Source organism: Microtus ochrogaster, chromosome 2 (genome assembly GCF_000317375.1).
Source record: "Microtus ochrogaster isolate Prairie Vole_2 chromosome 2, MicOch1.0, whole genome shotgun sequence".
Taxonomy (NCBI): domain Eukaryota; kingdom Metazoa; phylum Chordata; class Mammalia; order Rodentia; family Cricetidae; genus Microtus; species Microtus ochrogaster.
The window spans coordinates 19,640,310-19,659,396 of record NC_022010.1 but is presented as its reverse complement, the minus strand read 5'-3'; the positions used below and the strand labels follow the sequence as shown (position 1 = coordinate 19,659,396).

General features: G+C 46.2%; 1 protein-coding gene across 5 annotated transcripts in view; it reads right to left on the bottom strand.

Annotated features, from left to right (window-relative positions):
• The window catches only part of Sfswap (splicing factor SWAP), a 75,382-nt gene that overhangs the window by 5,874 nt on the left and 50,421 nt on the right, over positions 1-19,087 (bottom strand). For 2 of the 5 annotated variants that reach the window (XM_026784568.1, XM_026784574.1), the window contains 5 exons: positions 17,946-18,179; positions 16,633-16,823; positions 11,667-11,932; positions 6,686-6,838; positions 5,561-5,686 (listed from right to left, as the gene is read on the bottom strand). In XM_026784568.1, coding sequence (XP_026640369.1) covers positions 5,561-5,686; positions 6,686-6,838; positions 11,667-11,932; positions 16,633-16,823; positions 17,946-18,179 — 970 coding nt within the window. The remainder of the gene's footprint in view (positions 1-5,560; positions 5,687-6,685; positions 6,839-11,666; positions 11,933-16,632; positions 16,824-17,945; positions 18,180-19,087) is intronic. The other 3 variants (XM_005344531.2, XM_013350324.2, XM_005344532.2) reach the window with 3 other exon arrangements.

Here is a 19,087-nt window from a genome sequence, read left to right as displayed (position 1 = left end):
CAGGATCTAGGTATCTCCAGGTCAAAGTCCTGCACCTTAGCGCTTTGACAATCATTGTTTCAGTTTGTCTGCCAGTTCTCCAAAAGTCCTAGAATGTACGCTGGGGTTGGGCTGGATCTATAGATCATAGAGGAGAGGCTCTATGTTTCTCAGAGCACTGGTCTGTGAACACAAATATGCAGAATCCTTGCTAGCCTAGGGATTAGTCATCTGGTCTTGGGGTGACTGGGGAGTGGCCACTTCTCTCTGCTGAGAAGGCCCCTGAGTGGTTACCTCATCATTCCTGCATGCTGGATTCACAGGGAAAACTGGTTTGAGCTGGGAACCAGGTCCTAAGAATGTAAATTCCAATTTCTAAATTGGATTTTCCCAAGCAGATCAAATGATGTCCTTCTCCTGTGTCAGTCTGGGACTCTGTCCATCTCTCAGAGACAGAATTTCCTTATTATCCATTATAGGTATGCAGGCCTTTCCTGCCTGATTAACTACAGAATGGCCAATTCTTTGATCAATTTCCACAACCTTTAGTTCTGCTCCTTTCTTTTTTTTTTTTTTTTTGGTTTTGGTTTTTCGAGACAGGGTTTCTGTGGTTTTGGAGCCTTTCCTGGAACTAGCTCTTGTAGACCAGGCTGGTCTCGAACTCACAGAGATCCGCCTGCCTCTGCCTCCCGAGTGCTGGGATTAAAGGCATGCGCCACCACCGCCTGGCTTTCTGCTCCTTTCTTATGCTGCTGTTTTTTGTTTTGTAAATGTCTCACTTCACTTTTATAATTTCCTTGCTTCTGCGCTGTCTCCTCAGACTGTGAAGATGTGGAACTGGACCCTGTTTCTACACGGCTGCTCTTCTGTAGTCTAACACCAACATTACAGAGACTCATTTCCTAGCTGGTGCCCTGCAAAGGGGAAACTTTCACATCACTTTCATACTTCCACACCACTCCCTTCCAAGTAGGACTCTTTCAGTGATGACTTCTCTCAGCAAGGGTACGGGGAAGTGTGCTGCAAACACACCTGTGGCTCTCCATACTGTTACAGGCCTCTGGCACACTGTCCTGGTCAGTGTTGGGCACCTATTTTAAAAGCAGGCGTACCCTTGGGCTGCCCATGGCTGTGTCTCTTTGTCTGCTGCACTGTATTCAGCTGTTTCTGTTCTGAGTACTAAGCACTAAGGTTCCATTTTGCACACATTTTGAACATTACATCCTGATGCTAAAATGCCTGCCTCAGAGAATCGGCTGTCACCTTCACTATTATGAGAATGGGAAAGTGGATCTTCCTTGCCTTTTAAAATCTCATCTGTTAGTATATTTATTTTTAAAGCTTTTTTATTTTTATTTTTTATTTTTTAAAAAAAGACAAGTCCCACAAGATCCAGGTGAGCTCAAACTGGTCATGTAGAAGAGATGATGGCTCCTCTGATCCTGCCACCCCCACTGCCACTAGGCATGCCCAGCTCATGTCCAAAAGCTAGGGACTGAACCCAGAGTCTTGAGTCCAACTGAACTGCAGCCCTGGCCCTAAGTGTTTAAATAGGGTGGAGGATACAGCTCCATTGTAGAGCACTTTGCTTAGCCATGTGAGAGGGCCTGGGTTCACCTCTAGCACTGCCCAAACACCCAAGCCCTAAAAGCCCACTTTATAAACACGTCTAAGATCTGTCTGACATGCTTGCATCTAGAAAGATTTTTCACAAAGCATTTTTTAACTAGCCACCTTCTCATGGCCTTATTTGTCTTCTTTTCCTTCCTGAGCTTCTGCTTTTTTTTATTTTGAATGAAGAGTTTTAAATGTTTTATATCTCAGCTTTTATTCATTTACTTAAAATAATCATGTTTTGTTTTTGTTTCTTGAGACAGAGTCTCATTGTGTAGCTCTGGCTGTCCTGGAAATATGGAGGCCTGGCTGCCTCTGCCTCCTGAGTGCTGGGATTAGAGGTGTCTGCCAGCAAGCCCTGGATTCTTCTCCGCTTTAAAAATAGATTATATTTACTTATTTTGTGTGTGCATGTAGATACTTGTTTGTTTGTGTGCCAAGGATTACATGTGGAGGTCAGAGGACAATTGTGGGAGTCAGTTGTTTCTCACCAGGTGGTTTTTAGAGACGTCAGGCAACTTTACACACTGAGACATCTTGCCAGCCCCACCCTATATTTTTTCAGCTATGTTTTCCCCGGTTGTTGAGGGACTGTAACATATATCTCACTTCCCAAGCTCACCTTGAACGAGTAACACTACACACCCAGCAAGGGCCGTTCAGTCACTAACTTCTGGTGCTGTGCCACATGCAGTGTTCTGCACAGGGAACGCAATGGCAGGAAGCCATTCCTACCAATTCCTTCCTTACTGCAGTGAAGTAACCAGGACATCCTGTTGACTACAGTGCCATCGAGTGTACTCTCTGAAACACAATTCACCATGTACTCACATGCTGTGTGTGGATGCTGCTGCTGCTTGCTTTTATGTTTTGCCAATTTTGGTGTGTTATTTTTGAAACAGGGTCTCGTGAAAATACGTAGAGGATGACCTTGAACTCTTGATCCATCTTTCTCTACCTCCTGACTACTGTGCACTGCCATGCCTTGTCTACCAGATTTCACTCTAAAAATGGGCAGTAGACTTAGATCCTGATTTCCAAGCTTTCACTAAAAGGAAGCAGGTTATGCTGGAGAGATGGGTCAGTGGTTAAGAGCACTGACTGCTCTTCTAGGGAACCTGGGTTCTGTTCTTAGCACCCAGATGGCAGCTCACAACCATCTGCAACTCCATTTTTCTTGTGGCCTCCACAGGCACCAAGTACACGTTATTATGCACAGACATACATGCAAGAAAACCTTCATACCCACAAATAATAAAATAAAAAATAAAAACGAAATGGAAAGGAAGTTGTGTAACAGAGAAAGGACAGACCCCGGAGCTGTAACAGGAAAGGCAGCACAGCCTGGACATGTGCACAGAGAAGCTAGCTAGTGTTTGAAGAGCACCATGACAAGAGTCAGAACAATGTGACAACTGCCTTGGAGGCTTTTGGAGTCTGTCACAATCAAACAGAATAAGGGAATGGGAAATGTACAGTCAACAATGTCCAGAGCAGTGCTAAACAAGAGAGGGGCTAGCTAATGACTGAGGAAGAGACAGGACCAGAAAGAAGCCATTCTTGGCATCACCAACTGACTTGGCAGAAAACTGGGAACAGAGTTCACATGCGTGCCCAGGGTCCCCTAGAAGGTGATCTGCTTGTACAGAGACAGAGGCAACTTTAGATGAAGGACTAGGTGTAGCATCACTAAGGATGCATTCTTCAGAGTACTAGGTGTTCCTTCCATGGACGAGTACCATGATCCTGCCTGTGGGTTTTCTGCAGCACCGCTGGACTCTTTAATACATGTGGGAAGAGCAGTGGACAGAGACAGAGGGAAGCAGGAGAGGACATGCAGCTAAGTGAGCTGCTGACCAAATGTGTGTGGGTGCTCTCAGTATCACGTTAAAACCCCCAGTTAGTGGGCTGGGCGGTGGTGGTGTACACTTTAATCACAGCACTCAGGAGGCAGAGGCAAGTGGATCTCTGTGAGTTTGAGGCCAGCCTGGTCTACAGAGTGAGTTCTAGGACAGCCCAGGGCTACAAAGAGAAACCCTGTTTCGAAAAACAAAACAAACCAACGAAAACCCACTCTAGTTAGTTTAGCAGGTGGTAAGCAGTCTGCAGGAAACTGCTTCAGATTGTGCTCTATCAGAGCAGTAGCATGCCCCTCCTTCTGGGTGATGTATCAGGGTATCAGCGAATCAGCCACAAACCACCCACAGACTGAGAGGGAAGAGTGGAGGGAGTGTCTGACTTAGGGCTGAAGGTGCTGGATGGAAGCGGAGCAGCTCCAGGTCTGGGCGGAGGACACGGTGGCTGGCAGCTGCACACTCTTCAGTGCTGCTCCTAGAGCAGCGCTCAGCTGAGAGGCCTTGCCCTGTCTTTTCGGGATGACAGTGTTCCAGCAGAAATGCCAGAGGCCCCACAAATCCTGATGCCTAAGACGGGGCTAGACACCCCACACTGTGGACACTGGCCCCTCCACTACCTTCTCCCATCATGTCCCTCTGAATGCAAAGGTTAATTTGAGGGCAAAGCAAGAATTCTTCTGTTGAGAGAGATCTTTTGCTGTAAGAATTAATTTTAGACCATGCCCTTTACATATACCAAAGGTGATGATGAACTTCAAATGTTAAACCACTTGCTTAAGGAATGAATTCTATGTACTGCAATAGCTGGTAGGATTATGAAGGCTGGAATGTAATTTATAAATGTGAACTTGTATTGGAAACCTTTGCCAACACCCATCAGCCTCCCATCTTGTCTGCTGGCTTTTCAGGTTAAAGAAAGTGATCTCTTTTTTCCAATCAACAGCCATCCTGTGACCAGCTAACAGGCCGTTTTGTACTGCTCCACCTTAGGCTACCTCCAGAGGGGGGATTCTATGACCACTGCTCCTGTCCTAGGATTAGCATTTTGGACAATAGCTGGGGCCCCAGATGTGTCCTGTTCACCTGAAACCCATGGTCTGTCCTCTAAAAATTCTAGCTTTTCTGGCTTTTTTGTCCCATGACAGAGAGTGGTCTGATGACTCCTGTTCACTTGGGAACTAAAGAAATCCACCAGGAGACACTAGCTGTTGCTCCAGGGTTGCCCTGCTGTAGTCATAATCTAGATTTTCAATGTCTCCCAGATGCCTATACACAAAATATTTGGTTCCCAGAGTGGTGCTTCAGGGACAGACTGGGACCATCAAGAGGGACATCAAAGGGTTTGGCCCTAACATGGGCACATACCACAATTTACTGCCCCAGTACAGGCCCAAAGGAACAGGACTAATCAAAGCAAACCTTCACTCTTTGTAAGCTATTATTTCATGCACTGGACTATAGAGACAGAAAGGTGATTAACAGGAACGGAAGCAGGCACCACGGAGTGTAGACAGGTTTCCCCCAAGTTAGAGATGAGCCAGAGAAAGCGCTAGGGCCCCAGTGTGATAGGGGAGGCCAGGGTAGCCTGGGGCTCTCACCAGGTCAAAGTGCCAGGAAACTGTGGCTTATAGGGTTAAATGGGCTATCAGGGGCCAGGCTCAAACCTAGTAGCTGGGATTTCTGCTCTATAACCATATTGGCTGACCTCCTCCCTGCCCTGCTCACCATCGTATGCCACCCAGTCTCCAGTGTCCATCACTGGAGAAAAAGCAGAACACCAAGACAAGGAGTTTGTACTTTCAGCATTGACCCCTCTGTTCCCTACAGACAGGTAAGAGGAACCAGTGAAGATCCAAGACAGCAAGGTCCCTGGGCTGGTGTTAAGGAAAAACAAGGTGCAGAGCAAGGTCATGTGTTGGCTCCAAAGGCAACTGCCCTGAAACCCCATATACTCCTGGTAACACACTGCCCCAAGAGACAGTAACCACTGCTAGGTGAGCCTGGGTTCCCAGGAGACATTATCACTGAAGTTACTTGCAACTGCCTCACACAGGTGACATCAAGACTTCAGACATACATTTTTTTTCCCCCTGTGAGACATGATAGCCTACCTGGAACGGGTTCGTTTCCTGCTGGCTCCAGGGCTACCACTCATCCGGTAGGCAGTAGGGACACTTCTGTCTTCCCGTCGTCTCTCAGGAGAGTGTGCTCTCCTTCTTGGGGACCGAGAGCGTGACCTAGATAGAGAACAAGGTGAACTTTAGCTCTTGTCTGAGGCCTGGTCTGTGTGGTATGCACCTCCCTACCATGAGGCCAGAGAGGCCCCTGTCTGAGACGCTGGCTGCTCAGGCAGGCCCTGCTCTACTGATACCAGCTGGGAGGCACAGAACCTCTCCCCACCCCTGCCTTGCTACAGCACAGCGCAGGTCTCCAGGAGGCTGCACTTGCTCCTCCCTGCTCCTGCCCTGTGCTCACTCACGGCCTGAAGCTTTCAGTTCACTCAAGCTGTTCCTACCCTTGGGCAGGGAAAGGCGCTGACATTCTGGCAGAAGGGAGAAACTAAAGGTTGAGAAGCCAAGGACTGCGGGCTGCACCTTGCCATCTCTCCTGTCACTCATCTCAGGCTATGCGGCAGGAGGTAACAGGACCACGCTGCAGGCCCACTGGCATGAAGCCCAAACCCTGCACCTCTCAGAACATGATGCCCTCATGACAGACTGATTAAGTTTATGGGAGGTTTCATGGACACAAAACCATCTATTAATACTTATTCTTTGTTTGATTCATGCTCAGATTTACTCCACGTATGGCAAGAGAGACCCTCAGACCCCTCTCACCCTTTGTGGGTGTAGAGGTCCTTAATACAGGTTCCTCAATGAAGGCTTGGGATTTTTATTTGCTATTTCAGGAAAATCTCCAATAAGCAAAAATTTAGGGGGGGGAACCCTACCAAACCCAAACTCCTCTCTTTGTTCTGTTTCCATGACAACCCACTCAAAAACAATATAAAGAGAGCAGTTTGATTCCACCATTTGAGAAAGTTCTTCATTAACTCATTCTAAGCACAACGAATTCCTCCCTCCCAACAGAAACAACACATAAGTTGTTCAGGAATCAAGTTCTGGTCACACCCTGGCCCCCATGTGGGGCCTCTCCAGCAGGGCTGGCCTAGGTGGTGTGCCTCCCCAGACCTTCCCTAGGCTACACAGACTACAGAGGTGGGGGCAGTCAGACACCTTGACGGTTTACCAGGTTTCCCCTCAAAAGAGCTCCAGGAGTCAAAGCTGCTCGAGGCCGAGGCTGCCTGATAACTCTCCTGCTGTGCTGCCGCCACTGCCGAGCTGCTGGGACAAGGCTCCACACTCAAGATCCCTGGGGAGGCTGAGGGCCTGCGGTCGGAGGCACATACTTGACATTCAGAATGAAATGTGCCGGGCTGGGTGCTACCAGAGCCGTGAGAAAGCTCCGCTCACTCAAAGCTTAGCACCTATGGACGCTTAGCAAAGAATTCTACAATAAACTCAACAGTTAGGAAAAATAAGTTAGTTTTGAATGCCTGCAGATTCAGAATGTTGAAGTACAATACCGTTTTGCAGTGGCCATTAGCAATATGAATTCCTCAGAGCACATGGCTGTTCCCAGTAGAGTTCCAACCTTCTGGGAAGGAAGCCCTGCTCAGAACAGGGCAGCAAATAACAGCCGGTAATTCTTTAGGTTTCACTTTAATTAAGTAGGTCTTACTGCTTTTAATTTTGTTAACCAGGCTCTTAATGTTGATGCCAGCACAGTGCAAGAGCCGGGAATCCGGCTTAAAGTCAATCAGTAGTTCAGCGTCACCATAGGCCTTCTTAAAGAAGACAAATCAGCCTCATGTAAAAACTTCCAGGCATAGTGAGTGCAATGAAGATATCCCTTCTTGAACGACCACAATGCTTTGCTCTGGCTCTGGAGGCAGGAGACTTAATGATAAAACTCCAAACTATTGTCTGAATGCCAGTGTCTGCTCCTCCCTGCTCCTGGGCTTCTCACAGCTGTGGGCAACAACAGGCTACTCGGCAGCCAGGGTCCGGGTCTAACCTAGTGGAACCTGGCTACTGGTGTGAAGGTTAATTGGATAGGATGAAGTCACCTTCTGTTCACCCCATTCACAGGAATGGCATTGTGAAGTGCAGGCACCTGAGCCTTACCTGGCTTGGCCACAGGTCACCTCAACATAATACTACTGTCCTACACCCACAGGGATGGCACCACATGGGAGGTCCCAACCACGCTCCTTCCTTTAACAAACAGGTTTGCAGGACTAAATGTGCGTTCCTGGTCTGTTTGTCACATTGTTTATCGCTGGGAATGGGATAGTAAAGACTCACTAATTTTACACTAAAATATGACCTCAATTTAACCTGTCTTTCTTACTTTTTTTTTGAGACAGGCTGTCCTGGAACTAGCTCTGTAGACCAGGTTGGCCTTGAAGACCCAGCAGCCTCTACCTCCCATGTGCTGGGGACTAAAGGTATGTGTCACCATGCCCAGTTTTCTTTATGAATGCCAAATAAAACTAGCAAAAACCAACCAAACAAACAAAATCCCCTTAGCCTGAACTTTTTCCGTGCTTGAAGGGATTTATGGAGAAATGTCTTTACCACACAGTTCTCCACACTGCTGGGCTGCCCACGGGCCTTAGCTGAACACTGAGGGAATCTGACTATGGAAGGTCAACAGATAAGCAACTTGACGTGTCACTGGTGGACGTTAGTGCAGTAACACCCAAATCATTACTGTGACTTAGCCGTGTGCCTGCTGCTTCACCTCAGGAAGACAGAATGCTGGACACAGCACAGCTGAGAGCTGGACAAGTCTTGGGCTTTGGTCAAGGCTGACTCAAATCCCTCATAGTCACTATGCTTTCAGAGGTACTGGGCATCACTAGGAGACTAAAGAATTTTGCTAAGAACTTGTCTTTGCAGATCCAAAGTCACCTACAGTTTGGACATATGAAGAAAGCAGTTTGCGCCCTACGAGCACATCACACAGTAAATGAACATCACACTGTCCTGCATTTTCCATCAGACCAGAACCACTTAATATAGAGAACACACTTCAGTTACAGTATGCTATCACGGGAGAATGCCAACGACTGCAGCATCTTACTTTGAGCTAGCAGTCATCATTTAAAAATGACCACTTAGGCTGTGCCAGGCCTGAAAAGTAAGTCTAGTATGTACCATTGTAGATGTTACCATGGCAACGTGTTACTCTACCTGAAAAGATAGTTAAAGACAAATAATGATGGTATCATCAGCACTTTCTGCACTGTGGTTAGAATGTCAACAGCACATAGCATGAACTTGCCATCCCATTTCAGTCACAATTCCAACGTTTTATTTGGTGTCTTTTTGTCTTCAAGATATTGTCTTAGTATGAAGACCAGGCTGGCCCTGGACATCCTCTCTTCTCCTGCCTTGGTCTGAGTGCTGGGATCATAGGCATGGCTACTGCACCTGCCATAATCATGGCTTTCAAACAGCTTTGATCCTGGGAACAACAGTGTGGGCAGGGCCTGGATTAGGCACCTTTGCTTTCAGCTTGGGAAAATACAACCCTAACCCAGAGAGCATGAGGAACAAGAGCGAGAGTGAGGTCCGTGTACAGCCGAGGACAGCAGCTTCTAGGGTCCATGTTCCAAGCTCTCGGGGTGTTTTGCGTACAGACAGTAGTTAGAAGGTGGGTTACATTACCAACACTCTTAATCTGCAGAAAGGCTGTACATGTCTTGATATTTATCTAAACTGTAAAGCCAAACATCAAATGCTGTAAATTATGTGAGTTGTTTAACCAAATTATTCAAAAGGATCTTTTTGATCCCGTCTCAGCCCTTGAGGTGGAAGTTTGGGGAGCTTTGAGAATGACCAGCTGTAAAACATTTTCATTGAAGGTCAAATTAAGATAAAAGTGAAGGCCTACCATCAGAGAAGAAATAATGGTCAGAAACATTTCAGCTTCGTTTGTCTTTTAACTGACAGTTACACTAAGGAGCAGGATTTTGCTCCTGGACCTGTAGGCACTGAAGATATAAAGTGTTATAAATAATGCACTTGTATAAAATATACAAACCTAAGTCTATTGCAAACTTAAAAACATTTTAAAAGGTAAGATAATATATAAAATAAGCTAGTCCATTATAGTTAAGGACTACAGTTAACTGTAGTCAGGAACTTACAAGGCAGGTGTTAGGTGAACACTCCAGGTCAGTAGCACCACTACATGGGGACAAGCTGGGCAGCCAAAGCACAAGGCAATCTGCCCTACCACACACTGAGATTAATGTGGGTGCCTGAGGTGAGGAAGGGCCTTGGGCAACCCTCTCTACTGGCTCAAAGTCTGTGAGTCATGAGGAAACTGTTTTTCCCCCTGTCTGAGCCCTGGAACAGAGGAAATCAGGGTGAACTGACTAGCCAGAATGAGACTGAAGGATAGGTACAGCCTGTGTTGTTTGGATCTGTAACACAAATTCTAGGAGCTTAAAAAAATAAATAAAAATCTAAAGCATGACCACAACTAAATGACAAGCTTTCTGGTAATGGTACAAAGTGCTGAACTTCCAAGAACCAGAACCAAAGGCTCACCATGTAGACAAACACACTCAGTGAAGACAGTCACACACACTAGTGACTGCTGAACCTCATTTTTAAACCTTTCAAACCTTTTAAGCGGTATGCTGAGACCTATAAAGTTCAAGTTTACTAATTCTGTTGCCAGAAATGCTCAACTGCTTCTTTAACACCTGGCTCCTTATCAAGAGGGCTTTTTGGTAGAACGTTTGGAGGCAGCAGGCTGAGGTGAAGAAACAGATCCACACAGCTGCCTCATCCACACTCACTTGCAGATACTCTGTAGAACATCTGAACACAGACTGAGTGGGAAGGGCTGCTGTACCACTTCACACTCAGAAGCGATCAGCACAGGAAAGTTCATTCACACAAAATAACTCCAGCATTGCCAGCCTATGAATTTCTACAACTCAACACATATTACTCCCTTTATGTTCCATAAAGCAAACAATCCCCCCCACTCTCTATAAGGCAGTCTCATGTTCTCAAATTTGCTATACAAAGATAACCTTGAATGCCTTGATCCTTCTGCCTCCATCTTCCGAGTGCTGGGATCACAGGCATGTGTGACCATGCCCACTCACAACTTCGTTCTTCAAAAATCTTGATGGGAGGGAGAGGATAAGTGTTTTGTTTGTTTGCTTGTTTTTCAAGACAGGATTCTCTGCGGAGCCCTGACTGTCATGGAACTCACTCTGTAAACCAGGCTGTCCTGGAATTCACAGAGATCTGCCTGCCTCTGTAGGCGTGCACTACCACCCAGCAACTCATTTTGTGTGTGTGTATGTGTGTAGGTCAGAGGGCAATACTCGGTGTTCTTCTTCAGTAGCCATTCACTGTGAGTTTTTTTTTAAACTAGTCTCGTTAGCCCTAGTTAGCCTAGAACTTGCTATACAGATCAGGTTGGCCTTGAACTCAGAGATCCACCTGCCTCTGCCTCCTGAGAGCTGGGAGTAGGGCTTTTGTCCACATATCCAGCTCATTCACCTGACTTTGGGACAGTCTCTCACTGGCCTGGACTTTGCTGATTAGGCTAAGCTGGCTAGACGAGCCCCAGCCGGTATCCACCTCCCATGCTAGAACTGGAAGCACACACTACCAGGCCTGGCTTTTTCACCCAAGTCCTCATGTTGTACAACAAATTGTACTGACTGAGCTAGTACCCTAGTGTAGCTTAGACTGCCTTAAACTGGAGATCCTCTTGCTTCCACCTCCAGAGTGAAGAGTGAAGTATAAATAAGCTATGCAGAGATAAGAAGCATAAATAAATCATTTAACCTGTAGTGGCTGATGAGCTTTGAAAAGCCTAAATAATATTTGAAAGATTTCATTTAGATTTGCAGGATGCCATACACACACACACACACACACACACACACACACACACACACACACACACCCTAATGCATTCACCAGCCTAGTGAAAACTATGTTTATTTTAAATATACACAATCCCCCCCAACCCCCCCCCCCCCCCCCCGGTGTGTTCATCAGCCTAGTGTACCCTGTGCTCACTTTAAACCTTCTGCTGGCTCTACAGGGTGCCAGGAGGAGGCTCAGCATGCAGGGCAGACCAGGAGCAGGAGGGTATGAGCACCTGCACACCCACCTCGACCGCCGCACTGTCCGGTAGGCACTGGGCAGGGAGTGCTTGGCTTTTGAGTGGGATCTAGACCTGGGCTTGGAAGACGAGTGGTACTTGGGGGAGCGGGACCTCGTTCGAGACCGTTTTTTGTGCTTCTTCTTCTTCTTTTCTCTTTCTTCTTCTCTTGGTGGGTCTCTACATCTGCTTGAAGGCCTTTCTGGAGGCTTCACTTCTAACATGGGCAGAGTTCTACCTCCAACCAGCAGAGGACAGGGCATGACACCGGTTTCCTGGAAACATAAGTGAATGTGTGGATGTCAACAGGAAATACAACACTTGAAATGTAGATAGCTCAGGGGCTGTTATTTATAAAAATTCCCCTGCTGGGTGTATGGATTACACCTTTGACTGAGACATGTAGAGGGCAGAAGGAGGAAAACTACCTTGAGTTTGAGGCCAGCTTGGGCTACAAAATTTAATTCTAGACTAGCCTGGTATATAGTGAGATCCTGTCATAAAAGACAAACAAACCTCTGGCCTTTCAGGAAAAATATGGTTTAACTAGTCATCGATTGCTACACATGGAAGATTTCTCATTTTGTGCCTAGAGGATTTAGCAGTAAGGCTTATGGGAAAACTCAAGGGAGATGCTCTGTGTGAGCAGCCTCTCATACTGCCCCTGATGTCTGGGAGCCCTGGAATGGGATGGGGACAGAGGTGGTGTGCACATGCATTTGTAAACCTGCAACTATGGGTACGGGGGCTCTGCCATCGGGCCCATTCTGCCAGCTAATTAGCATCTCTGCACACAATTCTTACAGAACTACCAGCTCACAATGAAGAGCTCTGTCCAGGAGGTCGAGCTGAGGCCAGATGGCTACCTACAGTTGTCAGACAGGAGGGAGAGCTCTCAGTTTTTCCTTGAACTCCCTTCTGCTTTAGGCCACTAGCTCACAGGCTTATCATCACTGATGCAATATTCTTAGCTAGTGTATAGACTGCTTAAAATTTTAGTATACCATTAATCTCTTTCTTCTCTTAGATAGGGTCTCACCTATGTATTCCTGGCTGGCCTGGAACTCATAGAAAGTGCTGCCTGAGTGCTGAGATTAAAGGCAATTTCTGTGAGTTCTACCATATCCATCCAATACTAATTTTCTATGTCAATGAGTACATTTAAAGACATCACTTAAGATCACACCTTGATATGTAAAGCCATCTAATGGCCAATGGCACTGGGCAGACTAGCATGCAGAAAAGGACCATGTATGTACCTGTGCATGGTGGAATGCTACCCTCTGGGTACCTGCCCATCCCGAGGATGTGACCTTATCTCATATAAAGAGCCTGCAAGAACTCTTATCTACATCTAGGTGGTTAACTGGGTGAATGTGCCAATATTTATGGGCAAAGAACACATTAAGTTACTCAGCAAAGTCAACGACAGCCTATCCATGAAGTTTCTTGATAGTGACAACATTTTGGGTTTGACTCTTATTATTAACTGTCAATTTATTATGAGTTCTTCAGTTTCAAAGCAGTCAGACACTTATCACCATCTGCTCCTCATGTTCCCTTTCTGTTGAAGCAGTTCTGCTGAGATAATCTTTGTGTGCACACAAAATCAGGGAGACCATTCCAGAGCCAAACATCCATGGATTATAGACAGGGTTAATGTTGACAGACAAGAATGGAGTCATCCTGAGAGAAGACAGGGGCTGGGTCAGCACTTTGGTGCTGCCAGCAGGATGACGACAAACAACCCACATCAGAACACAGAGGCAATCTTGCAACCATGGCTTGTTTTTATCTATATGCAGATATGGCTTTACATATTTTTTATTTTTTGCTATTTTGGAGACAGGGTTTCTCTATGTAGCCCTGGTTGTCCTGGCACTCACCCTGTAGACCAAGCTAGCCTTGAACTCATAGATTCATCTGCCTCTGCCTGAGTGTTGGAATCAAAGGTGTGTACCACCATCACCCAGTGGCCTTATATTAGTCCTTAAAAATTAATATCGACTAAAATATAAAATTATATAAATATAGTTATCAATGACATGGAAAATGTATCTATATAATTATGAAATGTTATGACATACATAATTTTTAAAAATTAATAATATAAAAAAATTAATGCTATACAATATATTTATATATTATCTGTTTTGAGTGTGGAGGTCAGAGGACAGCTACTGAGTCTGTTTTCTCTTTTCACTATGTGGGTCCCAGGGATGAACTCATGCTTTATTAGGCTTGGCAGCAACTGTGTCTACCTGCTGAGCCTGCCCATGCTGTCCTATCTGGCTTTCACCCCACTTTGTGATAAAGTCTCATCTAGTGCAGGCTGACTTTGGGTGCACATAACTAAGGGTGATCCAGAACTTCTGAACTGCCTTACCCCCAAGTGCTAGTATTATCGGGTGTGCTAACATCTATCAAAGACAAAACCTAAGACCCTCTGCATTCCAGCTTACAGATGTCTTAATGAGTCTCTTTGTTCATTGTACAAATCAGAATGAAATAAGAGATTCAAGCAAGCTTCATGCATGCCTGCCCATCTCCTTCCATAACTGCAGGGTTCACGTTCTTGCGCTTCTTCCCTCACACCGATGCCACAGTGCCAGATGAATGCCCTCAGCTGGGGCCACAGTGTACCATGGCTGCCTTCAGCTGGGTAAACTCTGTTCCTACTTTCTGTAGGAACCAACCTTGTGTGAGGAACCAGAAGGCAGTCCACCTCTGTGGGGCTCTGGAAAATGGGGTTGCTATGTTCTGCCACCTCCCTGAAAAGCTCATTCTGGCAAAGACAGGGCAGAGGTCGGCATTAGGACAGGACCACTGAGAACATGTGAGGTGGACACAGAAGCAGCGGGTCTCAACATCCAGGAGGTGGAAAACAGTCTCTAACCACAGACACACTGCAGACACCAAAGGCACTTACAAGTGTCAATACAAGTTAAAAGGGCGAAGGAGCCTGAGGCAAGAGAACTGATATGTGGTCCAGCCCCCTTTCCCTTTCCAACAATAGTAAACCAGAGCAAAGGGCTTGGTCTGAATTATGAGGAAAAATCAAGTGTGGAAGTCTGAATGAAAATGGCCCACAAAGGCTCACAGGGAGTGACACTATTGGGAAGTGGGTCACTGGGGATGGGCTTTGGGGTTCCAGAAGCCCAAGCCAAGCCCAGTGGCACTCTTTCTTCCTGCTGCCTGCTGATCTGGATGTAGAACTCTCAGCTACCTCTACAGCACTGTGTCTGCCTGCACACTGCTATGTTTCCTACCACGATGATAAGAAACTAAACATCTGAACTGTAGGTCAGACTCAATTAAATATTTTCCTTTCTAAGAGTTGCCAAGGTCGTAGTTGTCTCTTCACAGCAATAGAACCCTAACCAAGACCAAGCATAATAGATATTTGAAGACCTGGAGACAAAGTCTTGCTATGTGGTCCAGGCAGTCTTCCAAGTACGGGGATGCTAGGGACATGCCCGAGAGATTGTTATATTTTTCCTAAATATTTTAATTTTTAAATCATATATGTATGTTTGTATCTCTATGTGGGTATGGCATGCAAGTGTAGCTGCTTACAGAGTCCAGAAGAGGACATCAGATCCTCTGGAGGCAGGAGTTGCAGGCTGATGTGAGTTGCCTGCGATGGGTGCCAAGAACCAAAATCAGGCCCTATAAAGCTGTATGTACTTACTTTTAAGCACTCCCACCTCCAAATCAAAGTTTAGGATAAGAAAAAGAAGAAGTGGCCATCATCCTCCCTCAGTCTCCCAATTACGATTACTGGTGTGAGCCACAATGCCCAGGCAACATTAAAATTTTTTTTCAAGATTTATTTTTTGTGTATAGGTGTTTTGCTTGTTCATATGCATTGTGTGTGTCTGTGGGGGCTAGAAGAGGGCGTAAGAGCTCTGACAACTGGAGCTATGGATGACTGTGAGCCACCATGTAGGTGCTGGGAATTAAACTCTGGAAGAACAATCATTGCTCTTAACTGCTGACCCATCTCTCCAGCCTCCCAAGAAAGATTCTGAAATGACCACTTTGAACTGCTCTTCAGAAGCACTGAGTCACAAGACTGCCGCTGGGTCTGCACTCCAGCTGTTTCACCCTTTAAGCCAGGAGGCATTTGATGCACTGCTAGTTTTCTTACTTGGAAAACTTACATTTCTAAAAGCTTCTTGAACTCCGCCATGAATTCCTAGATACCCATGAAGTATTTTTACCCTCCCCCCCCAAAGAAAAGTCTTAAAAGATACCTATCAAAAATCTAGAAGAGAAGACCCAGGGCTGGGGATGCAGCTCAGGGTAGGGCACTTACCTGCTACACATATGGCCCAGGGCTCCTTGACCAGGTCTAGATAGGCATGACCAGAATTTTCACTGAATGACACATTGCTGCCGCCAACAGCATTTACTCAGAGTTCCTGGTGCTAGGCATTGCTTCACACCAAAGTACCATGTGATGATCTTGTTCAAGGCCACCACTTAGGAAGGAGCTGCCTGGGCTCTCTAAGACCTCTTGGTGTTGAGGATGAGCTCAGGGCCTCCCACACATTAGTGCTCTTCCACTGAGCTGCACACCCAGAGAAGACAAGAGTGGCTACAGTTTGCTTTTTCTTTTCCCTAATTACAACATAATGCAGATACAAGTGATCTCTGCCCTAGTGTAAGCTCAACAATGTGGCTGCGACCACTGAGGACCGACCTAGTCACATGTAGCTGGAGCCCCTGAAAGGGTAGTCATGAGCTGAGCTTCCTGATCAGGATCTATGGCTGTGTTCTAAGACTGCAGCCTGCCTTTGGTGTGTTTACAGGTAACTGTCACGGCATCTCTTTTCACAGACTCAAAGCTCTCAGCAAAGCCCGTGCCTCTATGCTGCTGCCATCTGACTCAAGGTTGGGGTTCCATGGGCAGAGTAGGGCAGAGGCAGCTTTCATCTACAAACCCAAGCGCGCTCTCAGGACTTCTACATACCTCTACACTGAATGCACTCTCCTCAAGTTTTCCAACTTCTGTTTCTGGAAGAGGATTTTTTAAGGTTTGTAAAAACAAAGCTGCTTTCCTTTTACGTTCAGCCTGGAGCTGCTTCTCCTTTGATTCCTTGGATGCCTGGGCCAGCTTTTCCCGTGCAGCAGCAGCAAGGCGGTCCTCCAGCTTTTGTTTTGCTATAGAAAACAAGGGAGGCAGAGTTTATGATAAGCAGTGTTTTACTTCTAATTCTCACAGGCACCTTCTGGCCATACAGCACTGCCATTTCAACAGCAACCTCAGAGCAGACAGACACCTGGGACAGACCACAAGTTTGAGAAAATAAACTTATTATGTTTATTATTTTTATGCTTAAAGGGATGTACTTTACTCCAAATGCAGCAAGGCTGAAGGGGTTCCATGATGGTAGAAGATGGGGCTGGATTCTGGGAACTGCAGAATGGCTCTCATGCACAGGAGCCCCCAACACTTGCAAGTGTCTGGATGATCACTGCACTTAATTATGCCTTGTGGGAAGTGTCTTAGTTCAGAGGGCATGACAAACTACTGAGGTCACGCACAGAGTGCAAACAAACACACAAGTGTGACTGTAAGTGAACTGAGGGACAGCAACTATGGGCTCATGACATGCTCTCCTCTGGAAGACATTGGCTCCAAGAGCATCCTTTAATCAGTGCTGTATGGTCTATTCATGCATACCCAGACACTGCGATCCAAGAAAACCAGTTAGTACAGGTAAAAGCACAAATGCATTTATTGAGTAACTCCTTCACTATGGAATACGACTTATTTTGGAGGTGCAGATGTCCCCAAAATGCTAAGCATTTTACCACAGTTCCAGTCCCATCCCATGTCCCTCACATGCTGTTGGCCATGCTCTGACCCCTGAAGATGATCCAGAGACATCAACTCTGCCAGGCATCATCTTCAAGGGCTGATGGTTTTAGGAATGTCTCTTGAAAAAGAGACATTCCTAAAAAAGGGCCTCTTCCAGTTTGGTGCATTAACTGGAGCTGGGAGTCCAGGCCTGGTGCCTCACCCTGGGGCTGTCGTCCAAGTACAAAGTGCGTCTCCATTAGAGCTGCCCACTTAGCGCATTAAGCTGCTCTGAGTACAGATTGCCAAGGGCACTGCATCAAGCTAAGGAGTGCACAGTGCCACACAGCACTGCATGTAGGACTTTCAGAGCGCTCCTGCATGGCTCCAGGCTTTGGTTTGTAGTCTTAGAATTTCCGGTTTGCACATAAATCTTATATTTGTCTTTTTTCTTTCAAGAACTTTAAAAGCTATCAACAAACCTTGCTTTGCTTCTAGCTCCTCCTGGGTGAGCTGGGGCTTCTTCTCCTCCACGACCACACAGGGTGGGGCTGCGGCTGGGCTGGGGTTGGACACGCTGTTTGTGCTTTCCTGGCATTCCCTGCTTTCTTCATCTTCTTCACTATCATCGTCCAACTTGACTCGGTTTTTTTCCAGAGGAAGTAGGTCATTTTCTTTGGCCTTGATGGCAAAGCTTATTGGAGCAAATGAAGCTGCTGGGAAAAGGTGACAAGTGTGACACAGTTTTAGGCACCAGAGCAAAACGTGCAGACATCATAGGCACCAACACTTACAAGAAAGATGGCGGACAGGAGATAGCACCTGTAGTGAAGGCACCCCCCCCCCTCGAGTTGTGTGTGGTCTACAGGTGGGGCTGCTGCAGTGTCAAGGGAATCTTGTTTAAATACTTGAGGCAAGGCATCAGACTGGGGTGTGTGTCTGAACCATACTTAACAAGGACAGCATAGTGGTGGTGTCATAGCAGACACACCTGCTGAATATGAAACGGTCACCATTAGTCTGAATAACCAATTTTGTCATTTTCCTTTTTGTAATGTGTGTGCTTGAGAGTGTGCCATGTGTGCAGGTCAAGGTTAGAGGGCAACTGGGAATCAGTCCTCTCCTACCACATGGGCTGTGGGCATTAAACTCAGGCTGGCAGAATTGGTGGCATAAGCAGAATTGGTGGCAGAATTGGTGGTTCCACTGAACCATCTTGCTAGCCTGCCATTTTTCTTAAAAAAAAAATTTTTTTTTTTTCAAAAACAATCTTGTATGTAGCTGAACTGGTATGACTGAGCATGTGACATGGCTCCACTAAGAAACGGTGTCTAGAAAACCACGTTACATTAAAAGAAAAAGAAAGCCCTGTCCTTCAAGCAAAATCCGAACCAAAACACAGAATTCATTCTTTTATTTAGTGAACATGGCGAGCATCCTGTCAGACTGCGATCTACACCTATCACAAGTATTTCAATGTGTAACAAAAATTTAGGTGATACCCCTAAACACTTAGAGAAACGCAAAAGCCTTAAAGGATATCTGTCAACACTGACTCTCTCTGTCACTCACTACACTGAGTGAGTGGCTCCTAGCAGCCACAGATGAAGTCAGACACTACAGC